Below are 12,407 nucleotides of genomic sequence, written 5' to 3'. Positions count from 1 at the left end.
AACCCAGAACTTTTAATATACACCATAATTTTAAAATCACTCTAAGAAATAAATAGTCTGAAATTAAAGTCTACTCCCTGGGACATTGTCACCACATTTCACTAAAGAGTTACCCCCAAAAAAGGTTTGTTATCTAGCTTAAAAATATTTTTGAAAAAAATGGAGGAAACAAAATTACAAATGGACCTTTTCACTGAGCTACAAAAAGTCTATTTTTTAGAGTCAATTAAAACCACACAAACAAAAATATATAAACAAAAATAACCCTTCATACGTTTTTTTATTTTTGGAGTACACCTATCAAACAATTTTTCAAGAATTAATTCTGTTTCAGCAATAAACACAAGTGCTGTTAAAAATGTCAACAGCTTACTTGATTTTGCAAAATTGTAGGGAAAATTCAACTACAAAATCCATCAGAAGTTTCTGAAGAACACCAAAGTCCTCTCATTTAGGAAAGGATACAATCAGATTTTTCTGAAAAATAGAAGTTGGCAAGAAATAGAAACACACTATTCCTTTATCTTATTCACTCAGGTGGATACCTCACAACCTACTAAATGCCAAAATTATACGCAAAAAAGTCTTTTTATATTATCAAGTTAAAGATAGAGAGCAATTACATTTGCTGCACTGCAGCTGCCTGATTAAAAGCATAAATAGTGAGGAAACAGTCAATGCTATAACTTATTTAGCCAGTGCTCTGAATAGAGATCCAATTTAACCAGGCTGCATGACTGAAGCACTTTTATTACTTTTTCTGGTCAGCTGCAGTTGAATAATGTTTTCAGGTTGTAACAAAACATTACACAAAAGGATGCCCAAAGAAAAGTCAACACTGCTGAAATCCTTCCAACCAGTCCTTTCAGGATTTAGTCACTATCACATTATGTTATCATATTGTTTTAAAAATACGGCAAAATCTTACCCGTTTCCAGGTTGCTAGCAGCTGCTTGTCAGACATCTGTTCTGGGTAATCAGCAATGGCAAAGACACAGCCCAGCAGGAAATAGTCTTCTGGAACTGAAACAGTTCGGCACATAAAAGAAAAAAACATTAAATACTTAGGAGTCTGAAGACTTTATCTCAGAACATATTTGCTGCACTAATCTTTCCTATTGCCAGGTTATAAACTTCATTGAATTTTGAAGTACATCTTCCTTGGAAAAAATAGGATATAAAATTTCAAAGCTGACAGCCACAGCTAAAGGCCCAGTTCAGCACAAGGTTTGCTTTTATTCTGGGTGGTTTTTTTCCTGGAAGAAGGAAGAAGCGGCTAAAGGAGTAGAAGAAAGTGGCACCAAAACTAAAACGTAAGACAACAACTTATTCTTTTACGGAGATCAACTACGAAGTCAAAACAATCAAAAATCTTTCAGTTCTACTAAAACGGACAAAATTCAAAGCAAGGTATGAGAACTTTCTATCTGATATTGAATCATCATTTACTAGTATATCCAAAATTCAAGGTGTCTTTCCAGTTGTTATCATCTTTAAAGGCTTCCCCTTCTCCCTCTTCCAAAGGAAAAAAAAAAGTATGGCATGCTGTTGTCATAGCATAGTTTATATGCTAGCAGTACAAAGCATATATTCGACAAGAGAAAGTTCTTAGTCCTCTCAGATCATTCTTTGTTATAATTTAAATCTATTTGCCTAAAAATTAATAAAGTGGGTCCTGAGCCATGAATGGTCTTTCCAAGTCTTACAATCTTTTACTGTAAACACAGCATCTTTTTTTGATAATGTAACCCCCACTATGTCACATTAGCCACTTTTTTTCAGGATCACAAGACAATAATTACTAACTCTCTGCTGCTGGATCGTGTCCAAAAAGCGGCTGCTGTTGTAGTTGTTGCTGCTGCTGCTGGTGGTGTTGTGGCTGGGCTGCAACTTGATGCTGTAGTGCTTGAGATGTCTGAGTTAAGTGTTGTGTTGCCTGATTCTGCATTTGCTGTTGCTGATGCTGTTGGTGTAACCGCTGCAAGTGCTGCTGCTGCAATTGTTGCTGCTGTATTTGTTGATGATGATGCTGCAGCTGCTGTTGTTGCAGATTCTGTTGCTGTAGCTGCTGCAACTGCTGCTGCTGTAGCTGCTGCTGCTGCAACTGATGAAGTTGCTGCTGCAAAGCATGCTGCTGCTGGAACTGGAGCTGTTGCTGAGGGCGGTGTAGCTGCTGTTGTGCATGTAACTGCTGCTGTGGAAACTGAAGCTGCTGCTGTGCGAACTGGTGCTGCTGATGAACTTGTTGCTGTTGTGCGAACTGATGAGGCTGTTGCTGTTGGAAAGACTGCTGGGAAATCTGCGGATGTTGCTGCTGCTGCTGTTGTAGCTGCATAAGTTGTTGAGGTTGAAGGTGTAAAAGAGGATGGTGCTGTTGTTGCTGTGCTTGATGTGACTGCTGTAATAAATGTGTCTCTGGTGTTAATTTCACTTGACTAAACAGTACCGCATTTGGATGTCCCTGTTGGCTATGATTTACTTGTTGTTCTAAACTTTTTGTAGGTGCTGAAAGTGATTGTAACATCTAGAAAACAAAGATTAGTTTTGTGACCTTTTTTGTTGTCATTCAGTTTTAAAAATTAAGTATTTAAAGAACTACCGGGAAAATACAGTTCTCAAAAGAAAAGAATCCTATGCTTTATAAATAGAGTGTGAGCTAAACAAAAATCTTCAACTGCTAACAGCAAAATGAAAAGACAGGACTTACACACAGAAAAGCATGAAGCTACAAGTGGCTCCTAATATAAGGCAATGCACATTTTAGCAAAATTTAAGATTAAAACCCATCCCTGTATTATTGATGATATCTCTGATAGCATTATGACTATTAACACTATATTAATATGAACACTATATTAGTAATCACACTGGTCAACTCAATCAACTGTACTATTAATTTTATAATCCTGCTGGCCCATTAAGTTCAAAGTTTAGTTTCATAGTCTTATTTTCCTTAAGTTAAAAATAGCTAATAATGCCTCCACTAATTAGTGTTATTTGAAGCATGGAAACCAAATACAACCTTGCTTTCTTTGAATCAATTCAGGAATACTTAGCTACATTTTTTTAACTGAATCCCAAAATACAAAGAAAAGCATTGACCTGCTGAGCACTAACAATCGGGGGGGGGGAGGTGGCAGGGAGAGAAGGGAAGGGAAGGAGGAAACATCTAACCATCCCAAACCTGAGAATAATAGATTTTAGGGTTATACAGAGGGCTGAAATGAATTGGATTTTAAATTCATTTTCAGAAGGCAAAAATCATTTCACACCAAGCAGACACAAGTTAGCAAGTGAGATTTTAAAGCATCAAAAATGAAAAACCAGGCAAACGCCTAATAAGATCAGTATCTCTACACATTTACAAAATATTTTCATGTAAACTACCTATTAAAAATTAAAGAAGTAATAGGAAATTATAGACTTGCCATTCATAATGTCTTTTTAACCTGAAATCTGCTCTGGTGAACACTGCAAAGCTTGTTTCCTTTACCCACAGTATTTCATCACGTACAGAGCAAATTTCAGCTATGTGTGTGTACCAGAGAGGAATCAAAGCGCATAACTACAAGACAAAGCCAATTAACTGCACCCTCCTCACCAGAGGTGGCTCAAGTGTTTTTTACAACACATGTCAAAACATCTCAGGTTTCATGTGTAATTTTGATGTTGTTGGTATAGCATACATTTACAGTCATGATTATCAATGCATCACCCATCACTAACCTATAGACAGCACCACAGTATAAACATTCAATAACTAAAAATAACATACACAAAAAGTATGTTTTGGTGGCTCAGTATGAAGAGATAGCTTCACACTGCTCTCCACAAAAAGTCCCAAAAGTCAACATTACAGAAGTTTCAGGACACATACTTCAAAATAAATGGATAAAACTTTCAAAAGGGCTACAGTCAGAAAGTAACTTTGTAGCTGCAAAATGCCTTATTCCTACAGCTATTGCCATTTGGCAGAAATCTTGAGGTTAATTTAAGCATTTAACTTTCCAAGATTGTGCACCAAGACATGGAATCCACCCGAGACTGGTACTCAAGCAGATTACAAAGTACAATTTAACCTAGCCAGAGGGAAGTTATAACGAAAAAGGGAGAATTGGTATTCCTCCCTCTTGGAAGCAGATTCACAATTTCAAGATGCAAAGCGTTTCTCCATGTGCTGGAGCTAGCACGGCAACACACACAACAGCCCGATACAGTACCTGGGAACAGACCTCTCAAACCCTAGCCAAGTGCCTAGTGTAACAGACCTTCGAAGAACAAAGTCAACCCAAATCATGATCCCATCAACTGCCCTGTAGCTCTATGAACATTTCTTAAAGAAAAATGCTTCCACAGGGACAGCTCTAAGGAGTATTTGAAAGCGCAATGACTAGGTTGTAGGTGTGGTGTTCAGCCATGAAAGCATCAGCAAACCTACCAGCACTGGCCAGCCAACCAGGTCTTTGGCAGTTCTGCCCAGCCCTTACCCAGAAGTCTCAGTCCTTAAACAATTCAAGGCACCAAGAATAGGAATCTAAGACTCAGTTTTAAAAGGACGCCTGAATTTCCATTCCATATTCAGAAGTCATATAGACAACAAAGAACTGACATTTCTGAATGACTCAATGTTTTGTGTCTAAACGCTAGCTGTAAGTTTCTGTATTCTTCAGGCACCTTTGAAAGTTTTACCTTCAGATGAACATCCAAATAAATGCACCAGTACAATTATTTAAGAAAAAGATATGTCTAACATTCACCAGCACCTACTTTTCTCACATTCCCTTCCCATGAACATCTTAGAATTTCAATGCTGCAAATTATCTCAGTGCACGCTCAATCACTTTTTATTTTCTTTTAAAAGTCAATTCAACACAAAAGCAGTGCTTATTTCAACCCTGTGAGTGGCTTAAGAACTTGTAATTTAGGATTTCTGCATTATAATCCTGACTATACTATGTAACAACTTAATAATGCCCAGCAGAACAACACATTATAGAACTGAATCTACTGTGAGAAGAATCAATTCCACAGTTTTATGTGTTTATAGCACAAATAATTCCTTGCACTGAATAAAAAGCTTAAAGGGTATGAAATCAGTTTTCCTGAACTAGCCAAATAATTTTAAATTAATGAATATTTCTTTTGCTCTTACCAAGAAATCAATACTGAAATACTACAAAACTCTAAACCAAGCTATGGTTAAACACAGCTTTACTCTTCCAAACGTTTTTCCAAACCATTCTTACTTCTGTAAACCTGCTAGGAATGAAGTTATTTCTTACAGGGAGGTTACTGATTTGTCCACACCTTCTAATGCAGGGAACTCTTAATCCTTTGTACATTTAGATCACAATAAAAGGAAACAGAAGTTCTTGAATATGACAGGTCCTAAGAAAAAGTCCAGTATCTTATAAATTAAAAATCCAACACTTACATGCGCTGCATTTGATGGTCTATTAATCTGCTGAATATCAGCACTATTGGTAATATTCCTTAACGTCCGCACTGCTGGACTCCACGTAGCCATCATTTCCTGTCGATCGGAACTTTGAGCACCTTGTACTGAAGCCATTAGATTGCCTCTCATATCTGGAGGCAAAATATTACCTGGCACTGGTGGGACATTGGCACATAAATTAATTAACCCAGAGTCCTTCCCTTGAGGCAACCTACGCTTTGCTGCAGATGCCTGTGGGACTTCAGCTGGTGTCCAATTCAAATTCCTTTCTTGCTTTTCTGGAGACGAATCTGAGGAATCATCAAACATCAGTTCCCCTTTTGCCTTATCAGCAGTAGTTGATTTTGGGGAAAAGGCTTGATCACCCAAAGGTGATCCTGCTCGAGAAGACGCTGGGCTTGATAGTTTTTCATCAGTACTAGCTTCATTTTGAGAATCTTGCTCTTCATTTCCTGCTTCTTCCTCCTCTTCCTCCTCCTCCTCTTCTTCCTCCTCGTATACAATTAAACGAGGATGGTAAGGAATCTCTTCTTTCTTAGTCTTGTCAGCTACGCAATCAACTACCCAGTCTGGTGTCACAATTTTAATGCTGCTCCGTTTACAAGCACATTCATATTTTTCCTGAGGAAAAAAAGAACATTTTATTTAAAGACAAAAAGTCCCAAATAACTTTAAGGGCATGGCTAGAGCATGGAGAGGCAGATCACAGGAGGTGGTCCAATAACAGAAAATGATCTCTCCCAGAACCCAGAACAGGACAAACTACACCACTATGTATGTGTATTACCACAAAATCCCAAGAGATTAAAACAAAAGCTTCCATGTTTATAATACAAAGGACTTAAAAGGCACAATTGCAGAAAATTGTCTTCATGTGCAAAACCACTACTACCCAAATTCTTCTCAAACACAGTCACCAAAGGATTTGAAAATCATTAAATTTGTTTCTGAGAAGCCTTCAGAAATCCAGCAGCTAGGAACATCAAAGTCAATACTAAGACGCAGCTGATTTTTAAGTGACAACATTAAGATGAGTCTAAACACAGTTTATACTTAGATTGTTTCCACTAAATAAAGGGACCAAAACATATTTACAAGGTGATCACAAAAAAAACCCTGCATTTCAGCAGGAACACCAATCAGAAACTGGTCAGGTATTTTCCATGTACCTTCTCAGAAGCTGCAAACTGCAACACTGCCCTCAATTTGCAAGCTATACTGTGCCCAAATACTAGCATAATCCATTTTAATCAGAGGTTACAACTTTAACAAAGTAGAAAACTTTATTCCTCCCTCCTTTTTTATGGTTTCATCATTTGAAAATATATACAAATAGTAAAAGTTCACTGTTTCCTTTCTTAAGAGATACAAGTAGACACAGAATCAGTACTCTATTTGTTCAAACATCCTCTGATGGAAACCCCTCACAAATATCAAGACACTGGGAAAAAAAGAAAAATTTTCTTTAGAAGATTTGAAACCAATTTCAGGATCTAATATTTAAAAGTGATTGAACTGGGATTTTCTCTGCATGTCAAACACTATAAGTTAACAACCAGCACATTCAGAGAAAATTAATTTAATTTAGTGATTCTCTAGAGTTATTTCCTACAATGAAACTGTCATTCATACACAATAAAGAGATTACAGATGAAACCAAGTTTGTTTGCAGATATGAGTTTTTATTCTTTCTTTGTGGTAAGAATTATTAAGAATCTTGTTTTATCATCTTGCGTCTAGTCAAAGCAATCATTTAAGTTTTCACTAGTGTCAAAACTGTTCTCATTACAAACTGCGACAGAGTCCCCTGTAGTACTATGTCAGAGCAGCGGGACTAGAAGCACTTTAAGTAATCATCCTATAAAACTGTTCCTATTCGATAATTACATAATTAAGATATTTTATTGTACAGATATGAAATGCTAATGTGGGGTTTTCTTAATTTTTTTGACTGCTAGTTCAACACAACATCCTTTGCTCTAAAAAGCTTGTGATTTAAGGCAATACTTCTTAAATGTGTCTCGCTGCCTCTTAAAAATACTATTTAGGTAGCAAAGCTCTTTGTCAGTGCATGACGTTTTGCTGTGATGGAGACTGCAGTTAGGGTGATATTGCGTACACCCTTCTCAGTCTTTCACAGATCATGTGCTTAAAAGAAAAAAAAAAACCAACCAAATAACCACCACTACCACCCCCAGGAAAAAAAAAAACCCAAAAAAAAAACCAACCAGAAAGATTCATATAGTTTTAAATGAAACGTAAAAAACCCACCATTTCCAATGTTCACACTTGCTCTTAGCCCAATGCTAGCCCATGTTTTATTCTAAGCACTTTCCTAAGTATGAAAATAAAGTTGGGTGCAACTAGTCACATAAGCCACAAAAAAAAAAAAAAAAAATTTAAATAAAAGCATCCAAGCAATCATTTTTAAGTGAGCTTAATTTGTTTTAGGTATTTTCAGACTCAGAACAAACACATTATATCTACTACAAATGTATTTCTTCTTTAGGAACAGGAATTCCTGAAGCACTGGAATAGAGAGGCTATGCTCAATGCTGCCTTTAGCCAATTACCTGACTGTTCTGATTCCATTTCTCTATTTGCATAAAGACAGCAACATTTGACTTCTTACACAGGAGTAGGAAGTCAAACGGTGGTACTAAATCAGGAGAAGCTGTGGGCTCCCTTCAGGGTAGGGAGGCATTGCAGAGAGATCTGAATAGACTAGGGAGCTAGGAAATCACCAACGATATGAAATTTAACAAGAGCAAGTGCTGGATTCTGCACCTGGGACAGGGTGATCCTGGTTATACATACCAAGTGCAGAACAGGAGGCTGGAGAATAGCCTCACAGAAAGAGATCTCGGGGTCTGGGTTGATGGCAAGTTTAATATAAGTCAACAGTGTGCACCGGCAGCCAAAAGGGCCAACTGTCTCCTGACGTGCAACAAGCACAGCATAACCAGCTGGTTGAGGGAGGTGACTGACTCACTCTGCACTGCTCTGGTGCCACCCCACTTTGAGTGCTGTGTGTAGTTTTGGGCACCTCAGTACAAGAAAGACACCAAAATATTAGAGCACGCCCAGAGTAGGGCAACCAACATGGTGAAAGGCCTCAAGAGCAAGACTTACGAGGAGTGGTTGGGGTCACTTGTTCACCTTGGAGAAAAGAAGACTGAGGGGTGACCACATCGCAACCTACACTTTACTCATGGGGGGCAGGAGAGATGCTGAACTCCTCACTGGTAACCAGCAATAGGAAACGTGGGAATAGAATGAGGCTGTGTCAGGGAAAGTTCAGATTGGACATTTGGAAAAGGTTCTTCACTGAGAGGGTGGTCCGTCTCTGAAAAGGCTCCCCAGGGAAACAGTCATGGTACAAAGCCTTTCAGAGTTCAGGGACAATGCTCTTAGTCACATGGTTTAGTTTTAGGTAGTCCTGCAAGGAGCAGGGAGTTGGACTCTATGATCCTTGCAAGTCCCTTCTAACCTGAGACATTCTATGATGCTATAATAGGAATGATTTCGAATATGAGTACTTTATCAGCAGGTGGACAGAAATGCTGTGTACCACTAGTCTTTAAGAGTTGAGGGATTTTGAGTTTTCTTTTCTTTAATGAAAAAACAAAAAAGTAAAGAAACCCATATCTTCCTTCTGCTTTCTTTATTCCTTTCTCTCTCATCACATCAAAGGGCATTTTACACAATTTTTCAATTCTGTCCTTCATTTTCTTCACTGATTCTGTATCCACAGACTCACAAATCACAATCACTAATGATTATGATATGTCAAAATTAGCATCAGACAAACATAAAGACTAAAATGCTTTATTCAGTCAGAAACACGAAGACCAACACGAAATTGGACATCTTTTGAAGAAATCAGGCTTAAAGCCATGCAGAAAATAAATACAAACATAATAGCTGCAATGCATAATTGTATTGAATTTAGCTGTTCAAGACTAACAAAAAGTCTTAAGAATTCTGACTTCAGGGAGATGGAAAATTTTTGATTATTCAAAAGCAAATGAGAGCTACAATAAGAAGAACTGTACATGTAATAAACTCTTACCCCCTTTGGCTCAGGCACAATCAAATGAGTACACTTATTATTGAGGCTCAGCTGGCAATTCCCTCCATAAAAAGTAATCAAAGCCCACAGCGTATTTCGGTCTTCAGATGAAACCTAAAAGGAAGGTAAATAAGCCTTTTAGTTCAATGCAACCAGCTGCCTTCTTCTCGAAGAATTTCAGTACAATCCATGACATACTATTTACAAGTCTGGTTAACGTATTACCTATCACTTTTAAACACCAAATTAACATGAAAGTTACAGAGGAAAAATGGGTCAGAGACACAATAAGAAAAGACATTAAACAATCACTTTTAACTGGCACAGAGGAAAAACATTCTTCACACCTTTAAAACTCAACACCAATACATCACCTTCCACAAGAGAAAAAAGTTAGTGATCAAGCAAACAAGAACTACTGATCTTAGACAACCAGTTTAAATTTATTAAACAAAACTTTAACAACTAGACCCAATTAATAGCCCATGTAAGCATATGAGGTGTTTATTTCCAATAATTTATGTTACAGCGGTATCTGTCCCTCCTCCTCCCAAGAAATGCTCATGTATTCCAGCCCTTACTAGAACTGGTGACAGTATTAAAGGAATAATTTGTTAAAAAGCCCAACATAAACATAGGCACATTTCCCACCTGGGCCCTGCACTGGCACACTGGTCACCAACCCACTGCTCACAGACCTACAGAGCCAGCTACACAAATCACTGAAGCATCACCTTTCCACTTACTTTACTCACTGGCACACTCATTAAAGTTTCAGTGCATGAACAGGTAAAAGACATTGACTGAATATTGTGTTAATGCAGAAAACTGAGAATAGGAGACAAGACTTTACAGTGTATTCTGCATTTAGAATCACCATGCGGATGAATACAAGATAAATTATTGATTCAATGTCCACAGTTTGAAATGATCATGCCCTCATTTTCAGTGGAAAAGTGCTTTAGGTGATAATTTCCCTAATATACACAGAAAAAGTCATAGTACAATAGAAAAACTAGTATCTCTCCTCAAAAAACCAAAGCATCAAGCACATATTGTACATCGGAATAGAATGAAATATGGTTCACTTCTTACCTGAGAGAGACAGGCAGTGACTCCAAAAAAGATCTGACACGATTCTGGAGAAAAGCCATTTACACTGGAAAACAAGTGTCAAGGGTGCAGAATAATTCAAATGAGTTTCCCGAGGGACATTAGAAGGAAATTAAATAGTGCGCACAGTACTTCTCAGATATTATGAAGTATTTGACCATTTGAAAACTTTTATCTTTAAAAGAACATTGTCTTTTTCCAATTCAAGTTGTACGTGTCAGAAAAAATCTGAGGTGCAAACTGGATCAGGACACCTCTAATATTATGACTGATTTGGTAACATTACAAAGTTGCTTCTTCCCAGAACATGTCCCTCATTCCATCTCAGGACACTAAACACAGGAAGTTTAGCTTATAGTAGTCAAGTCATTACAAAGAGCTTCTTTCCATTTTCAAGTGCTTATCTTCCATGTTTAAAAATACAGAAGAATCTGAAGAAACTTTTGCTACATTCAGCAACAGACAAAATGGAAGGAATAGGACGCACAAGAAATTTGATAAAACGAATCAGACCAAGAAAAGTATGTTTTTCTAAAATAAAAGCTAGTAGCAGACACTAGTAGAAAGTCACAGTACCTTTTTTGCATGCTTATTGAAAAACATGGTTATCTGGTGGATGACTTAATTTAAAACCAGTAAGAAATAAAAGCATAGTTTTAAAAAAAGAAAACTCAGGGTTAGGAAGTAATACAGAAGCCAGAGGTTTCAAAAATGTCAAACTTTGGTAACCAAATGGTAGAAATTTTGGTTGAAGACAACTTTTGAACCTACCCTTTGATTTCTCAGACTGGAAAAGTAGAAACTGTTTCCTAGCATACAGCATGGCTATTAAATCCACTAAAGGCACTGAAAACCAAACACATCAAGGGACAAGCTCATATAACCAGAAAACAATAAACCAAACAAAGTATTTGAGAGATTATATGCAAAAAGAGGTAGGCAAAGTCAGTATAAGCAAGTATCATATCTTCAGCAGCTGACTTTTCCTACTAAGCTATAACATCTCACTGCAAGTTGGCTAGGCAACAGATAAGAGGAGGTTATTGTGGGGGGGTAGAGGAAGGCAGAATCTAGGAGTTACTGCAAAACACAAACTGAGAAAACATCACACTGGGAGATAAAGAACAGAAACACAACCTCAAACTAACATGAAGTTTTCCACCATATTTTCAAAATCCAACAGGATCTCTAGTAGCAATGCACATTTGGTTACAGATGCGTGAATCAGACTGATAAATGAAACACTACGCAAAAAAAAAAAAGCAGCGTGGATTTTCACTGCCTTAGTAAATATGACTTAAAAGAAAAAACCCAAAGACCAGAACTAATGTGTTTAAGCAGCTAAGATGACGCATCTTCAAATCCCTTAAAGGCTGTCAAATGAAAAAAAAGAAGTAATTTGTCCTCCCTGTTCAGAGCAGCTCAGATAAATCAAAATAGGGCCAGGCTGCAGCGTGGTAATAGGGTTAAACTCTAGCAACACAATAGTGAGACACTGTAGGTTGGCTAGGGAGACTATGAAATTTCCACTACAGGAGGAGCCTTGTGAAACAGGAGGGAGACCGGTTTGACAGAAGTGACCTGGGACAGACAGATCAGCTCATTTCTGTAACTTCCCTCCTTTTTTGACAAACAATCTTGTGTTTAAGACACATGCACATCTTGTTGGACAAAAAGGACTACAGAAACAGATGTGCACTATGTTACAAGCACATGCTGAGATTTTTGAAATGAAACAAAATTATTTTCCCCATGCCGTTGACA

At 37.5% G+C, this 12,407-nt stretch overlaps 1 protein-coding gene across 1 annotated transcript in view; it reads right to left on the bottom strand.

The window, feature by feature from the left end:
- PAXIP1 (PAX interacting protein 1) overlaps window positions 1–12,407 on the bottom strand; it is a 34,821-nt gene that overhangs the window by 12,138 nt on the left and 10,276 nt on the right. Inside the window, exons 4-8 of the mRNA XM_054059557.1 lie at window positions 10,626–10,689; window positions 9,531–9,644; window positions 5,435–6,079; window positions 1,807–2,524; window positions 929–1,023 (exon numbers count right to left, since the gene is read on the bottom strand). Of these exons, the coding sequence (XP_053915532.1) occupies window positions 929–1,023; window positions 1,807–2,524; window positions 5,435–6,079; window positions 9,531–9,644; window positions 10,626–10,689 (1,636 nt within the window). The remainder of the gene's footprint in view (window positions 1–928; window positions 1,024–1,806; window positions 2,525–5,434; window positions 6,080–9,530; window positions 9,645–10,625; window positions 10,690–12,407) is intronic.

This window comes from Cuculus canorus, chromosome 2 (assembly GCF_017976375.1).
Source record: "Cuculus canorus isolate bCucCan1 chromosome 2, bCucCan1.pri, whole genome shotgun sequence".
Taxonomy (NCBI): domain Eukaryota; kingdom Metazoa; phylum Chordata; class Aves; order Cuculiformes; family Cuculidae; genus Cuculus; species Cuculus canorus.
Note: the sequence above shows the minus strand (reverse complement) of the source record. Positions and strands in the feature narration are given on the sequence as shown.